This window comes from Rana temporaria, chromosome 1 (genome assembly GCF_905171775.1).
Source record: "Rana temporaria chromosome 1, aRanTem1.1, whole genome shotgun sequence".
NCBI lineage: Eukaryota > Metazoa > Chordata > Amphibia > Anura > Ranidae > Rana > Rana temporaria.
This window is the reverse complement of record NC_053489.1, coordinates 119,153,312-119,170,951: the sequence shown is the minus strand read 5'-3', so window position 1 is coordinate 119,170,951 and position 17,640 is coordinate 119,153,312. Positions and strand designations below refer to the sequence as shown.

The 17,640-nt window shown below is 40.6% G+C and overlaps 1 protein-coding gene across 1 annotated transcript in view; it reads right to left on the bottom strand.

The window, feature by feature from the left end:
* ADGRV1 (adhesion G protein-coupled receptor V1) overlaps positions 1–17,640 on the bottom strand; it is a 576,045-nt gene that overhangs the window by 468,910 nt on the left and 89,495 nt on the right. The window contains exons 13-15 of the mRNA XM_040342090.1: positions 10,418–10,544; positions 4,405–4,590; positions 2,662–2,842 (exon numbers count right to left, since the gene is read on the bottom strand). Coding sequence (XP_040198024.1) covers positions 2,662–2,842; positions 4,405–4,590; positions 10,418–10,544 — 494 coding nt within the window. The remainder of the gene's footprint in view (positions 1–2,661; positions 2,843–4,404; positions 4,591–10,417; positions 10,545–17,640) is intronic.

Sequence of the window (17,640 nt, the reverse complement as noted above, 5' to 3'; positions counted from 1 at the left end):
CTTTAGGGGTTGTACAACCGCGGGTACATATTTCCATACATGGTGGACGTGTCCTAAAGCACAGAAGTTCTGGAAAAAGACTTTCGAGATAGCAAATATCCTGACCAAATTGAAAATTCCTCCAGACCCTAAATTAGCCCTTTTGAATTTAAAGCCCAGTAACTTATTACACGCACAATTTAAACTACTAACACAACTCTTTACTGCGCCCAAGAAGACCAATGCTAAAACATGGAAAACCCCAAATCTTTCAGTGACGGAAACAAAAAATAGAATGAATACTGCGATGTCACATGCCAAAATGGAGGCATTGGACACGGACACGATCGCCAGTTTTGAAAATATATGGTACCCGTGGACGCAATACACAGCACCAGGAAACTTTAACGAAGGAGTAATGATGCCATGGTAGCTTGCTCAATAAACACATTTGTTATATAAGGTATATATTGACAACAGAGCCAAGCCCATCCCTGCAGACCCTATTATTCTTTCCCCTTTTTCCCTTTTTCCCTTCCCCCGGTTAGTTATTGTATGTGATTATATCCTCTTATTTTTTTACAATCGACGCAGAGATGGTAGCGTACTTTTGTAACTTATAATTAATATGTTTAAGGTTGTGTTAAACAGAAACTTGTAGCCTTTAATGTACGGCTAATCTGGAAACGAGGCAACTGGGACGGACTGTAAGCATTCCACATCTAAATACTCAAGCTTCTCCAGTTATACTCTTCTTTGTTTTATTTTGCATTTAATTCTAAAGATGATATAATTTGTTGAGAATATGGAATGCCAACCTTTTGTTCACTATACCAAAAGTTTGCTACATGTACAATGTAACTTTACAATCACCAAATAAAGATAATTTTGACAAGGAAAAACATAGATCCAATTCCCTCATTCACACATTCAAGGTGGATAGGCAAATCCTCCCGCTGTGGTATTGTATACTAACAGCAGGGAGCCTTCCCCACTGTCAGAATACAATAACCAGTTTAACCAGCTTGTTGTAACAGGCGCCGTTGCGCCACTGCTTCTCTCTCTTTCTATGGGCGCTTCAGCGCCGTATTGTGTTCCATATTGGTCCTTACTGATAATAACCTGCATGTAGTGGTGTATTGGGATATTGTCTTTGAACTAATTTTAAATGCTAAGCTCTGGTCGCATGCTGTAATGCGTCCATGCTTAGTAGCTCAACGCCTTTCTTTATGTGACAGAGAGATGATGTATAGATCCCCCAAACTCCTGTTGCGAGGAGTGACGCCTGGGGCCTAATACTGAGTTGTCGCATAGAGAATCGCATTGAAGTCCTTGCTACCGCAGTTGTGGTTCACTCCATTCACCAGTGCTGTTACACTTGTATATTAACTTCTGTACAACCAGCCTGCCCATAAACAGATTGAAATTCAGCCAGTACATCCTGAACTGGCAACATTTTGATCTATGTATGGCTAGCTTTACATATACCCAGTGAAGTGCCTAGCCTTGGGTGATGCACATCAATAAAAAATCCTCCTACGAATGTTGTATCTGTTTATCTGAATCCGTCTCTTCTCTACATCTGTTCAAAGTCTAGAATTTACACAGCATTTCTAAGCTTCCATAGGCAGGGGGGTGGGTATCTGATGTCACACACTGCACAGGCTCAGAGAGGAGGGCTGAGTGTAACCTGAGATCTAAGTGGAAATAATGGACACCTCCCCAACACAATCTCATAGGAAACATGCACAGCTGAGAGTGTCAATAACAAGCTATGTGCTGGGGGGCCCCATCCCTGCCCACCCTTAATCCCTTGGAGTTGGCACAACCTGTAAGAGATGACTCGTGCACATAGTAGAGGGATAGAACTGCAGACAGAAATCACACTTGGTGCTTTGGATTGAGGCAAATATGCACTATATGCTTTGTTCTATTTTCATGTCAAAGGCCACATAGACCCTCTAACCTGCCTATTCTAAAAGGTCGTTGAACTCTATAAGGTTGATTTACTAAAGGATATGAGAATATTGGAGATGCACTTCAGTCATGCAATCATCAATAAGAAAATTCCTGTTTACTTATTTAATATGCATATTATTGGATAATTATTGTGAGAACAGAAGTATGTATTATGGCACACATCTGAGGCAGACATATGATATGTTGTTCATTTTTATGAATTTTTATTTCAATTACTGGAAGGTTTGGATGTGAGTTTATACATTTGACCTAACATATGCCTTCATAAATATTATCTTACCATGAACATTCATCCTCTAATCCAAACAGGTTGCTGAGTTACTTAGCAAAGTTAACCTTGGGCAATACTAAGAAGTGCAACCCTATAAAAAGCCGTTTCTACAAATTATTCATAAATACAGACAGTATGCCAGACTGGCCTGAATAAATGTAAGAACAAATGTGAAAATGACATCATCCAAACTGATAATGAGTACTGGCAAGGCTACTTGGTCACAGCTTGTTATGCTTAGCAAAGTGAACCAATGAGCTAAACAAAAAGAAATAGATCAGGCATAAGATATATGAGCACCAAAAACTGCTAAATATATTGCATTTCAGTGTCCATATAACCTGTTTTATCCCTCCCAACCTTGATTTAGTCTTGAAATCTCAAAATAAAATGTTTCCAATACGAAGCTGAATTAAAATCAAAATGGTTACCAAATTTTGTCTCATCTCCTTTGCTTTCATTTATGGTTTGCACTATTCCCGCAGTAATAAATTCAATAACTCCATGGGGATCATCATTTTTTAAAATAGTAATGTTAACTCTTGTAGTGTCTCCCAGAGTTATAGGAAAATCCCCTTGAGTGCTGAGCACCACCGAGTACATCTCATCCAACTGAAACAAACAAACAAAAAAGGTTTTAGGAAGTGAGTATCAGATTATTTATTGTTTTAATTAATATCAGGTATTTATATAGTGCCAATTTATTCAGCACTTTACATACTGTACATTCACATAAATCCCTTCCCTCAAGGAACTTACATTAGTAAGGTAGTCAAATGTTTGTGTTGCCCTATTTCTAGAGAAGAACAAGAAGGATTCAAAACCTTTGAAGTCTAAGTGCAGCCAAAATAAAACACATAAAAATAAGCACAAGTGACATAATTTACAGTTAGTAGACCTCCTACTAACTGTAAATTATGTCACTTGTGCTGATGCTTTTTTTATTTTGATTGAAATCTTCCTGCATCCATGCTTACCCCATTTCTGTGTGGCAGTGGTTAATGCAACTAACGGGCTGTCACAGGCAATCATCAAGAGAGCTTATGTCTGCCCTTTCTGCTCAGATTCGCCATTCACAGAAGCAGTACAACAGCTTGTATGAATGAATGAAATGAAACACGATCTTTGAATGAAGGAGGAAGACATCAGTCAACCTGTCCTCCATTAATACAGTATAAGCTGTCAAATGACTTTTATGAATGGAGCAGTTGGCAGAAAGGGCTGACATAGTCGGGCCTGTTTGGTGATAGCTTGCGACAGACCTTTAGTTCTATTAACCCCTGCCACATTGGAAGATTATGGCAGTGGGGGGGCATGGATGGAGGAAGATTTCAACAACAAAAAAAGAGACATCAGCGCAACAGACACATCGTACTGACTGTTATGTCCCTTGTGCTCATTTTTCTTTTTTTTTGTTTTGGCTGTACTTAGGCTTTAAACATAGGCTAACATGTAAATTTAAAAACGAAAATACAAATCTTTGAGCTGTCTTTTGTGAAGTAGGTTCATTTGTAGAGAAAATATTCTACTAATACAGGAAATGTTATGAGATTTCCACCTTTTTAGATCTCTAAGGTAATGTGATTTTAAGGATCGAGCCTCTTGAATTAACAGAATTATCACAGTTCACGCAATGCAAAAAGACACTGGTTGTTTAACAGTCTTCCTCCAAATTGGCGCTACCGTGTGTGTGGCTATGATAAATACATTACTTTGTTAACTTGTTTGAGGCCAAGATTGATGTAAATAGTTCAATGCGCCTTCTCTAAAATAATAAAAAATGTGTGTATGTGTGTTACAGCATATTTAAATGCACTGTTATTTTTTGCAGGAAATTCACATGCATCTCACATGTTCCACGAGAAGCCATTAACAAAAGGGCTCGGAGTCTCAGCCTCAGCTCTGTGCATTGCAAAGTGGTGTAATTGGCAAATGATTGGAGCTTTATGCTAAATAGGTGTCAGAGGACTTTCACACCATTATCAATCCTCTGTGATCTGAATAGTGGTTCACAGCTTCTTAATAACCACTTAATCATGTATTGCTCCCTTTGTAGGACATGGCAGTGTATACAACCATTCCTTCAGCTCTTTAAGTGTTAGTTGCGCACAAAGTTAACCCCAGCACAAAGCCTTCAGAAAGAAGTGCAGTCAGTGAGTAAAAACGTCTAATACCTCTGGTATCCCATCCATCCTTGTTAACAATGTAATTACAATCTCCTTTTCGCCAGTCTGGAACTCCAGGATGCCTGTATTTCCATAGAATTCTTTGCTGTCCTTTGGCTCGATGGTGTAACGCAGAAATTGTTTGACAAGAGCACCTCTGGATCGAGAAATTCTAAGCTCAATCGAATCTCCTTCCTAGGGATCACAGACACACATTACGCTTTTTAAAAGGTCAGGAGGAAAGAATTGAACAACATGAACACCAATAAGCTATTGATATGAGATAGTTATTGTTCCTTTTCTTCCGTGAAGTGAGCCTCCATACTCTTAGCTCAGATAGTACTATTTGCACCGCAATATGCATGCTATTTTTTAATAAAATACGTTTATTGCAGCCTGGTGTGTGTCCTTACGCTTATATCCAGTGATGTGCTTGAACGCAACAGGCCACGTGGATCACCAGATATTATTTAATAAAAGTTGCGGATTTACGAATATTGGAAATAACTTCTGGTGTTACATTAATATGGCAAAGCTTATAAAAATTTGTGTTTGTATTTACACAAACTTTAAGAACAATAGCAAGCAATGTTCATGACTACTTGGTAAATATACACCTGATGTACACTGTTGGAGCTATATAAATCCTGTATAATAATAATAATAATAATAATAATAATAATAATAATAATAATAATAATAATAATAATAATAATAATAATAATCAAGAACTAAGGAAAAGGGGATTTTAAAGGTGCCACAACAAAACTAAACACAGAATTATAAAAATTCTCTAAATGTATTTAGAAACATTTAAAAATCAACATATTCTTGTCAGAAGTAGCCACACACAATACATAAACAGATGCAACTGCCTTCTTCAGGAGGACTTTTCATCAGGCACTGTATATATGGTTTACTATAAATTGAAAATAACATAATTTTAGACATATAGAAAAACAATAATAAATCAAACAAACATACAAATTATATCATTCAGTTTAATAAATTGCTCAAACCATGCATCAACCACTAGATCTCAATTTACCTGTATTTTGATAGAAAATATACATAAAAATCAAGCAGAAATATGGCTCCAAAATCATAGGGATGGGCAAAATGGATCAATTGGTGAAACCACAGAGAGAGATAGAAAGTCGCCACCTATTGGTCCATCTGTGAGAGAGATAGTAGATAACAATATTGTATATAGAGAAAAGTACAACTTTTCTTCCACGTGGAAATTGATTGACTGCCTACTTGTAAAACGGCAAGCATCAGAATATCCTCTACACTTAATTGAAGGAATATCTAAATTAATCTTCTTTTGGCAAAGTAGAAAGGAAAACAAAAATGGTTTACAATCGACCTTCAGCAATCCCTAAGAAATCAATATGGATCTAAATCACAAAAGTGACCAACATGGCAAGTTATGCCCACTGAATACTTAAGATAAGTTTAATTTTAAATATAAGCCATGTATTGTCAGAAAGGACTCTTACCTAAAGGCAGTTGTCACAAACATTCCTCTCCCGCTTTTCTATCCCCTCCACCTCAACAGGCATCCAAGGGTGCCGGCAGAGGCGTGGACGCCCAGATATGGCCAGTACACATTCCATGTCGGTAAGACCAAAGAGACCTTTTTTTCATCGAATGAGAGACCATGTTTCCCTTTGTCTCGAAATAAATAAATGGAAACCCCAATCAGTAGGTAAATGGGGCTTTACCATTCTTTTCAAGTATCAAAGATGAAATTCTTTGCATTGCAATATGTACCTACACATGAAAGAGAGGGATATGTGGACAGAATTTTTCTTCCGCCTGAGACTAAATGGATTCACACCTTGGCTGCCACCAGCCATCCAGGTATGAATGAATCCATCAGTTTCAAGCTCTATAGGTTTATGTTTTTTTATCATGAATTGGCCACCTAATGTGAGACATATTCTCAACAAATAAATTATTGGTTTTATTGTCTATTTATCAATGTGTTTTATTTACTTTTTTTGTTGCTTGAATGTGCGTATGCACATGCGCACTGGCCATATCTGGGCGTCCCTGCCTCTGCCGGCACCATTGGACATCTGTTAAGGTGGAGGGGGTAGAAAAGCATGTCATTCAGTGGCGATGACCATGGTCCAGCACAAGGAGAAGGAGAGGAATGTTTGTGACAACTGCCTTTAGGTAAGAGTCCTTTCTGACAGTACATGGCTTATATTTAAAATAAACTTATCTCAACTTTTTTGATCTAGATCCATATTGATTTCTTGGGGATTGCTGGAGGTCGATTGTAAACCATTTTTGTTTTTTCTTCTACTTTGGCAAAAGAAGATTAATTGAGATATTCCTTCAATTAAGATGTAAAGGATATTCTGATGCTTACTGTTTTTACATGTAGGCAGTCAATCAATTTCCACATGAGAAAAAGTTGTATTTTTCTCTATATACAATATTGTTATCAAATATCTCCCTCACAGATGGGCCAATAGGGGGCGACTTTCATGTGGTTTTACCATTTTATTCCATTTTGCCCATCCCTGTGATTTTGGAGCCATATTTCTACTAGATTTTTATGTTAATTTTCTATCAATTTGCTATCAATATACAGGTAAATTGAAAACTAGTGAATGATGCATGGTTCTCCGCGCATTTGAGCAATTGATTAAATGGAATGATTTACTATTGTTTTTCTATATGTCTAAAATTATGTTATTTAAAATTTATAGTGACCATATATACTGTGCCTAATAAAAAGTTCTCCTGAAGAAGCCTCCGTTGTGGTAAAACTTCTGACAAGAATATGATTTTTTTTTTAATGTTTCTAAATAAATTTTGATAATTTTCATAACTATATTTATGTGTTTGGTTTTGTTGTAGTACCTTTAAAATCCCATTTCCTTAGTTCTTGATGTATATTGTTTAAACAAGGGATGTGGTGCCAATGACTCTCAGATATTAAGCAAATTTATTTCTGTGACTACTTCGTAAATGTTGACTTTCCTTGTAGTGACATATAAACACAAGTTTAACTATTATTATTATTATTATACAGGATTTATATAGCACCAACAGTCTGTGCAGCGCTTTACAATGGGAGGGCAGACAGTACAGTTACAATACAATTCAATACAGGAGGAATCAGAGGGCCCTCTTGTTAGAGCTTAAAATCTAAAAGGGAGGGTCAAGTGATACAAAAGGTAATAACTGTGGTTGATGAGCTGATGGAGAAAATAAAAGTACAGTTGTTAGGTGGAGGCAGGATAGGATTCTCTGAAGAGGATTTTTTCAGGGGTCGTCGAAAAGTGGATAGAGTTGGAGATAGTTGGACAGATTGGGGTAGGGAATTCCAAAGGATGGGAGAGGCTTGGGAGAAGTCCTAAAGGTTAGTGTGGGAGGAGGTGAATAGGGAACTAGAGAGCAGGAGGTTTTGAGAGGAACGAAGAGGACAATTTGGTTGGTATTTTAAGACTAGGTTAGTGATGTAGCTGGGGGCCAAGTTGTGGATGGCTTTGTAAGTTATTGTAAGTATTTTGAATTTAAAGCGGGAGTTCACCCGAATTTTTTTTTTTTTTTTTTTTTTTTAACATTAGATTGGGCCTAATTACGGGAAGCAGAATCGGGTGTTTTGTTTAAAATCAATGCAGTACTTACCGTTTTACAGATAGATGTTCTCCGCCGCTTCCGGGTATGGTCTTCGGGACAGGGTGTTCCTATTTGATTGACAGCCTTCCGACGGTCGCATACAGCGCGTCACGAGTTGCCGAACGTCGGTGAGGCTCTATACGGCGCCTGCGCACCGACGTTCGGCTACTTTCAGAAACTGGTGACGCGCTGTATGCGACGGTCGGAAGGCTGTCAATCAAATAGGAACGCCCAGTCCCGCAGCCCATACCCGGAAGCGGCGGAGAACATCTATCTGTAAAACAGTAAGTACTGCATTGATTTTAAACAAAACACCCGATTCTGCTTCCCGTAATTAGGCCCAATCTAGTGTTAAAAATAGATTTTTTGGGTGAACCTCCACTTTAATTAGTTGGGTGATTGGCAACCATTGAAGGGACTGACAGAGAGGCATAGCAGACACCAAGTGGTTTGTAAGGTGGATGAGTGTGACAGCAGAATTCATGATGAACTGAATAGGGGATAACCTATTTAAAGGTAAGCCAAAAAGGAGGGAGTAGTCCAGGTGAGAGATAACCAGGGAGTGGATTAGGAGCTATGTGGTGTCATTGGTTAGGAAGGGGAGTATTTTGGATATGTTGCTGAGGTTGAGGTGGCAAGCCTTGGAAAGTTATTGGATGTGGGGCTGAAAAGAGAGTTCAGAGTATACGACTACACCTAGCACCCTGGCATGGGGGGAAGGGTTGAAGGGTGTGCCATTGATTTTGACAGAGAAGTCAGGGGAAGGGGCACGTGGGGGAGGAAATATTATGAGCTCAGTTTTGGACAGGTTGAGTTTGAGATAGTGGTGTGACATCCAGACTGATATGTCGGTCAGTAAATTAGTGATGCATGAGGAGACTGATGTGAGCTGATGGTTAGAGAGATATATTTGGGTTTCTTCAGCATAGAAATTATTTTGAAAGTCATGGGAGGCTATCAGCTGATCCAGGGAGGAGGTATAGATTCAAAATAGTAGACATCCAAGAACAGAACATTGGGGGACCCTGATGAAGAAAGGAAGAGGTGAGAAGGAAGTAGAATTGTAAGTGACACAAGGTGCGGTGGGATACGTAGGATGAGAGCCAATGAAGAGCACATTCATGGAGATGAAAGGAGTAAGGTTTTTTGAGGTGAAGGAGGTGGTCAACCTTATCAAAGGCAGCCGAAACACCCAGAAGTATGAGTACAGAATAGTGTCCATTGTTTTTTGCTGTTAGTAAATCACTTGTGAGTTTTAGGAGAACAGTTTCTGTGGAGTGTTGAGGGCAAAATCCAGACTGAAGGGGATCAAGAAGGTTATTTTTAATGAGGTGTTCACTCAGTTGGTTGTAGACCAGGCGTATAAGGAGTTTGGAGGGAAAGGGGGGCAAGGAGATGGGGCATAGGTTGTTAAGATTGATGGGGTCTAAGGAAGGTTTTTTAAGTATAGGGGTGACTAGTGCGTGTTTTAGAGTATTGGAGAATGATGCCAGAAGAGAGGGAGAGATTGAAGATGTGGGTTAATAGAGTCAGAAAGTGACCGCAGTATTTGAGAAGGAACATGGGTCCAGGGGACAGGTGGTTAGGTGGGCGTTAGAAATAAATTTAGCAACCTTGTCTATAGTAGCATGATTGAATACGGGAAGTGTTGATTATACCTGTAGCAATAGGTTGTAGAAATGCATTGCGTTCATAAATACGTCAGGCATATAGTTAGTTATTATATATGAATATGAGGCTTTATTTGCTGATTGCATGCCTATTCCTGCTTTTGCCTTGCCAATCCTTGTTAAAGTGGAGGCTCGGTCCAAACTTATCTAAGCCTAAATGTACTTCCACCCCCATTCTAAGCCCTATACTTACTATCCTGTAAAGGAAACATGTGTATACTTACCTAACCTAACAACAGATGCCCCATAGTAAGCCTATAAGTGACGTCATAGCTCAGGCATTCCAGTTATTGTCGCTTCTCTATTCACTTATCTGAAGCTGGTAGATGGGGCAATAATGTGCCTGGACTGGAGCTCCTTTAGATTAGGTAGGTATGCACATCCTTCCTTTACAAGGTAGTTACTTTAAGGCTCAGAATTGGAATGAGAGTAGATTTAGGTTTTGATAAGTTTATATTGGAATTCCACTTCATCTCACAATCAGACAAGGTCAAGTTTACTGTAAATTTACCCACCTGGAACATTCTGGATCACCTTAAAAACACAATGTTACTGATAACCAAAGGCCATGTGATCTTTGCTAGGCTTTAGGTAACATGATAGCCCAGGAGCTGTCTTATTTTATTTCATGGCAGAAAATGAGTACTTTTTTTTCACTTCAAATGTACTCTAGTAATTGGTGTGAACGGTAGTTTAACTACTATACTTACTTTCACATAATAAGGGCCTCTGAAAAATGGGGAAAATTCAAACACCCCACCAGGATCATCGTTCCCAAGTACAATGAGCTCACAGCTGGTAAACCCAGACTTGATAACCTGATTTTCTGCACTGACCCTAGAAAGTATAAAAAATGAATATAGTTAGTTCTATGGAAATATTTAAAAAACAATATTAGATTCTATTTTTTATAGAGAAGGAAATAAGATTAATGACAAACAAAATAACACCAAACTATCAAAGACATTTTCCTGAACCTAGAAAACAATAAAGCATTGACAAGGTTTCTTTCTACTTGGAAAATATGCCAAATGCCATTTTGTTTGGTTGTCCTAGATGAAACAATCATGTCCAAACCCCATCTCAGACTTTTGATTTACCAGGCCGGTAGTTATAGTGGGTTTTCTTACAGTGGAACTAAAGTCTAAATGTAAAAAAATTGCGAGCAGGCAGAGGAGACATGCAATTTATTTTCTGCAATAAAATAAACTTACCTGACTGCTTGAAGTCCTCTTACACTAAGCTCTGCATGTGCAGCTCACTTTACATTCCAGCATGGTGGCTGACTGTGTGTCCCGGGATGACTGAACTCATGCACATGTGTGCGTGTTACATCATCCTGAGCCAGCCAGTCAATCAAGATGGCCATAGACTGGCACCTGGGGAGAAAGTGCTGGTGTCACCGAGGTACCTCGGGGGAAAGAGACTGTACCTTGGAGAAATTGTTAGCATTGCAGACTTTATATCCAATGGATTCCAAGGTTTCAGGTCCCTATAAACCTGAATGTACTTAAAATAGCTCCACTGTAAGCTTTCCGGAGACAATTTGCAGGATATGCAACCAATACTGTGATATTATGTACATCTTAATATTGTACTTCACCTTGTGAAAATGTCTTACAAGACTTTAATAGTTAAATATGCCAAACATATAGGTGTTTGGTTACATGTAATAATTTACAGAACTTACTAAAAAAACGGTCGCACATTTTTAATGTAAAAACAGAGCTGAAATGGTGAGAGCCTAGAAGTTTCTGTGTTGATCTTCAGATCATGATCATGTGGAATCCATTGGCATCTAGGCCTAGACTATCTATACTGCCTCCACGTAAGTCGAGATTAAAAAGAAATTCTAGGTATGGATATTTTATTAATATCTACTAGTTGCCTATGTATATACCTGGTCAATGCCCATGTAAACTGTAAATCATTAAAGTTAATACCACTACTACAGTGATCTCCACTTGCTTCTGCATTCTGTGCTGAGCAGCTGAACACAGTAACTCAGCACAGGTGCCATTTAGAGAATGCTTTGCATTTTCTGAATGAATGCAAAGCTTCGTCTGGTTAGAGTTGGGGTGGTTGAGGTGGAGAGGTGGGGAGATAACACCACAGTCTCCACCTCATTCAAACAGAGAATGCTATGCATTCATTCAGGAAATGCAAAACATGATTGGCCCTGTGCTAAGTGGCCAACCTCCTGTGTTCACAATGCAGCGCAGAAGCCACAAATAATGGGACCCAGAATCAAGTGGATATCACTAGGGATCTGCATTTCATATTGTTACAAACCAAAATTCAGACAACATTTTTGTTATCTTGATTAAGAATAGTAAATTCATTTGTTTCATTCAGATGTTTGAAGTATCCAAAATAGCATAACGACACAACGAATGATTCAAATTTGGATTTATTTATCTTTTATGTTAATTAACATTTTTCATTATTATATAAAATGCAGTACATATGAAATGGAAACATATTGCAATAAATACAAAAAGGTATACAAGTGAAATAGGATGATGATTCCTATTTATTGTGTTGGGTTTGGATGGCTGTGGATCCATCAGAATCTTAGAATTATTACAGAAAATGAATCTGAAATTAAATTATTTCCATTGTTATGTTATGATTCGGAGATCGTGATGGATCCACCTTCATTCAACTCAAACAGAGTGCATCCGTAATCTCCTAGAATAACAAATTAGCACGTTAAAACAAATATAGCCAATTTTTTTAATTAACTTCTGTAATACGCATTGATTCAGAACAATGAACATACAAATTTTTTTTGAAAATGAATCATTCTAACATAACGAATATGATGAAACAAAATAATTAACGAACAAATATGAAACAAAAAACATTTTCCCAAAGTGTACACCTCTAGAGATCACCAGGGTAGTTGTGTCAGGGGCATTGACAAGGCATGGTATATACATAGTTACATTTGAAAAAGATGAATACCTCTAAGTGAGGTGAGATTTTTCGGGCAACCAAAAAAATATTGTGACAACTAGGTCATAAAAATATATAAATTTTAATACATTAATTTACAGCATAAACATTTCATAGTGACAACATTATTTAAAAAAATGAAAGATTCCAGGATAGAGAAAATTGTTACTGCTAGAGGATCACCACACACCCCAGGACTAGGCTAAGGGTATAGGTGATCATTTATCCGACGCGTTTCAGATGTCTCAATAATACATCTTTCTTCAGGGAATAGAAAGCAGCAAGAGTTTTTCCCCTTTCCAGACACAGAGCGCCTAGATCATCCCCATGGAGCTTGTGTGTGAGCCGCAATCAGGGCAACCAAACCAGATGGTGTACTTAATGTCCATAACGATCCCCCAATCCAGAGGACTCCATAACCATGGGGGGGTGGAGTAACATAAGTCTCCACAAAGGAGTCAGCAGTCATAGAACAATAGAAGGTGTAATGGCACTCCCAGTGCATCAGCTCAAATAAAGGTGAACAACCATTCCAGTCAAAGAAACCAAACTTGACCAGAAGACAAAATAACCTCCAGCTCCAACAGGGGAAGGGAGGAAAGTGAATGCAGCATTCACTTTCCTCCCTTCCCCTGTTGGAGCTGGAGGTTATTTTGTCTTCTGGTCAAGTTTGGTTTCTTTGACTGGAATGGTTGTTCACCTTTATTTGAGCTGATGCACTGGGAGTGCCATTACACCTTCTATTGTTCTATGACTGCTGACTCCTTTGTGGAGACTTATGTTACTCCACCCCCCCATGGTTATGGAGTCCTCTGGATTGGGGGATCGTTATGGACATTAAGTACACCATCTGGTTTGGTTGCCCTGATTGCGGCTCACACACAAGCTCCATGGGGATGATCTAGGCGCTCTGTGTCTGGAAAGGGGAAAAACTCTTGCTGCTTTCTATTCCCTGAAGAAAGATGTATTATTGAGACATCTGAAACGCGTCGGATAAATGATCACCTATACCCTTAGCCTAGTCCTGGGGTGTGTGGTGATCCTCTAGCAGTAACAATTTTCTCTATCCTGGAATCTTTCATTTTTTTAAATAATGTTGTCACTATGAAATGTTTATGCTGTAAATTAATGTATTAAAATTTATATATTTTTATGACCTAGTTGTCACAATATTTTTTTGGTTGCCCGAAAAATCTCACCTCACTTAGAGGTATTCATCTTTTTCAATTGATACAGAGATGTTGGCAACCTCATGCCTCCATACATGAGCCAAATTCTTTTATACATAGTTACATTGTCCAAGCTGGATAAGGGCCCTTTCACATGGGGTGTCCGATCAGGTCCACCTGTCAGTTTTTTAGGTGGACCTGACCGGACCCTTCATTCGATCCTATGGAGCAGCGGATGTAAGCGGACACCTGACACATGACATCTGCCATTATCTGATCCGATCCTGTCCGCAAGATCCAGATGGATGGAGGTCCTATTTTCTATCTGTCTGCCAGATCGGATATGATCAGATGAAAATAGACAGGCGGTCCCCATAGAGAAGAGCGGGACTGAGTCTGTTTCCGCTCTGCTCAGTAAGCGGAGACGGACCTGTCATCCGCCTGCTCAGCAAAGACTAGTGGAGCGATTCCCCACTGAGTAAGCAGATCCCACAAAATGGAGACGCCCGTGTGAAAGGGGCCTAAATGCAACTATATATAACATTTCCATACCTGAAATTCTTCTTTAGGCTGTGTCCTTTCTGACACTACGTTCTTCACACCTCATTAAACTATCTAATGCCTGAATCTTTACTGCCCACTGAAGTTTTGACATTGGACAGCTGAATAAGTAGGGGTAAAATGTATTATCAATTTGGACAGAAGTTGAGGCTCTACATACAGCTCGAACCTAACATCGAAGAGTCCCCACACAAAACATGAAGACTAAAACTAGTACTTGCAAGCACCTCACTGTTGTTGTTACTTTAGAAACATTTCAGGACACGTCAGGTTTGTTTTAACAACAAGCTATAAACATGGATTAAACCAGTTCTGCAACATTTTTATACAAAACTAATATATTTTCTACCACTAAACAATGTTTTGTATTACAATACAGTTTGCGGTTCCTTATTGTGCAGTATTTTGTACATAAACTAACTTTCTTGTTATGCATACATATGATGATAGCTTGTTGACTATACTTGTAGCACTACCCCTGAAGGAGCTGCTGGTTTGTTTTGGATGGCATGTTACCTCATGGCTCCTCCGTCATCTTAGGGATGTACAGTGCATATAGCAGTAATTGAATGTCCACGACAGGTGTCTTTTTCTGTGCTCTTTATTACCCAGCCGGGTAAAAACAGTAAACTTGTGGTGAAAGGTAGAGTTTAAATGAGGAGAACAGCAGATTCAGGCGTAGCCATAGGGAAACAGTCCTGCTTCCACGTGTAACACTTCTTACGCCACTCCTGCCTGAGTGGACTTAGTGTACCTGGACAGGCCTCTCTTACTGACCTGGCAGCCAGAGTATCACTCGAACTTTTAGGGAAAAGTCTCTGCCACAGACCCTCCTGTAATGGACTCAGGGAGAAACCTCCGCCACGGGCCCTCCCTGTGATTGTGATTACGGAGATGATCCTCCTCAGTAGAATTGCACCTGGATCTCCTTCAGATCTTTTTCAGGTACCGACTGACAGGTGACCAGCCTCTCAGTGTCCGGCTACCTTGATCCCCAGTGGTTTTTTCGAGACCCTATTGGATCCCCAGCCTCTCATTGGCTCTCCTCAGATGGACTCCCCACTGAACAGCTATCTCGCTTGGGATCTTCAGGATTGGGAACAAAGTCGACTACTGTGCTCCCTGCCACAGCTCAAATGTTCCGGACCAACATGGTCCCAGAACCAGGAAGAACATGTGGCACGCGCGCCCGGCCCGGAAGGCTATTGCGCCGGGGCGCTGTGATGCAGCCACCCTAAAGGTGGGTGCTGCACTCAAAGAAGAAGACCCAGACCAATGGCGTCTGTCCCATAAATACCCTCCCCCAGCATGCACAGCGAGGAAACTCTCTCCTGATTGGCTGCTAGGGAAGAGCACCCAAACCTCGACTCCACTGCTGCCACCTTGTCCTGGGGTGGGAACAGCACCCCAGAAGCAACAGAATGAGCCCACATCACAGCCAAGCTGAGACAGAGACCTAAATTTAAACACATTAACTGGATCAGAGTCCGTTAACACTCTGACCCCCCTCTAAATTTAACTACAGTAGGTGACCGCGATATTGTGTCAATCTCGCTCCCTTTCTTGGCGAGATTGACCACCTACGAGCCCCATCGCGGGAGCCAGCGCCGAGCTGGCTTGCCACGATGGAGACAAAGCTGTCATAGAAGTGACGGGAGATCCGACTTGGATTCTAGCTGCAGCTTTTGGTACGTGGGTAGGTACCGGAGCATGATGGGACTGTGACATCATAAGAGAGGCCTATATAAATCATCGCGCACCGGACACCCAGCATAACAGCGGGAAGAAGTGTTGTGTCAACATGGGAAGAAGGCAGAAGAAGACAGAAGACAGAAGAAGAACGGGCTGGCTGCTGCTAGTAATCGAGCTAACACACGAAGATAGCGGCGGCCAGCCCTGAAGAAGAAGGCACCAGAGAGCGAGCGGGAGAAGAACCGGGGCCGAGATGACAGCGGAGAAGATGGGAGAAGACCCCCGGTGAGCGGAAGAAGACCCCCCAGTGAGCGGAAGAAGACCCCCAGTGAGCAGAAGAAGACCCCCGGAGAGCGGAGAAGACCCCCGGAGAGAGGAAGAAGAAGGCCCCCCCTGCTAAAAGAGCTGACTAATAAATTACTTTAAAAACCCTGTGTTGTGTGTTTTTTTCTTTTACACTTTGCCTTCAGGTGAATGGGTAGGGGTATGATGTACCCCATATTCATTCACCTAGGATGGGGGGCTGGTATATGGGGGCCCCCTTATTAAAGGGGTCTCCCAGATTCCAATAACCCCCCATCCGCAGACCCCGACAACCAACGGCTAGGGTTGTCGGGAAGAGGCCCTGTCCTTATCAACATGGGGACAGGGTGCTCTGAGGTGGGGGGGCCCCACAGTGCGCCCCCCTGCCCCAGAGCACCCAATCTCCCCATGCTGAGGGCATGCGGCCTGGTACGGCTCAGGAGGGGGGTCGCTCGCTCGTCCCCACTCCTTTCCTGGCCGGCCGGGTAGCGTGCTTTGGATACGGGTCTGGTATGGATTGTGGGGGGACCCCCACGTCGGTTTTTCGGCGTAGGGGGGTCTCCTTACAACCCATACCAGACCTAAGGGCCTGGTATGCTCCTGGGGGGGGAACCCATGTTGGTTTTTTATTTAAAATTTGGCATGGGAGTTCTCCCTCTCAGGATTCATACGAAACGCTGCAGCTAGAATTGGCGGGAATCCAAGTCGGATCTCCCGTCGCTTCTATGACGCGCTCGCTGGAATGTGCTTTGTCTATTCCAGCGAGTGCGAGATGTCGGCACCCTGTCGCCGAGAATCAGCGCAATGCTGCCGTGCTGGAAACACATTCTCGGCAACAGGTACTGTAGCACCGGTACTTTGAAGTAACTAGGCGCTACATACTGAAAATATAGATTATTGAGAAACTGAATGTAATCTTATTCATTGACCCCTAGAAGGAACACCTATCATTGTATAATGTAAATGTATAACTATATTTTTACAGTAAAAGTAGAAGTGATAAACACTGTAATAATAGAAAGCACAATACATTACGAGCTGTTGGGATCTGTGAAGTAGCAATGCAGTTTCATTTTAACTTATAAGAAAAATTTCAAGGTATTTGTGTGTCTTAGGCCATAATACAATATACCTGTAAACTATATTCATAAAAAACATGTTGAGGGAATGAAAGCCCAACTACAACCATTGTTTAGCAGGGAAGAGTTACTTCCTGTCCTCATTATCATGAGAGTTATTGATACAGGAAG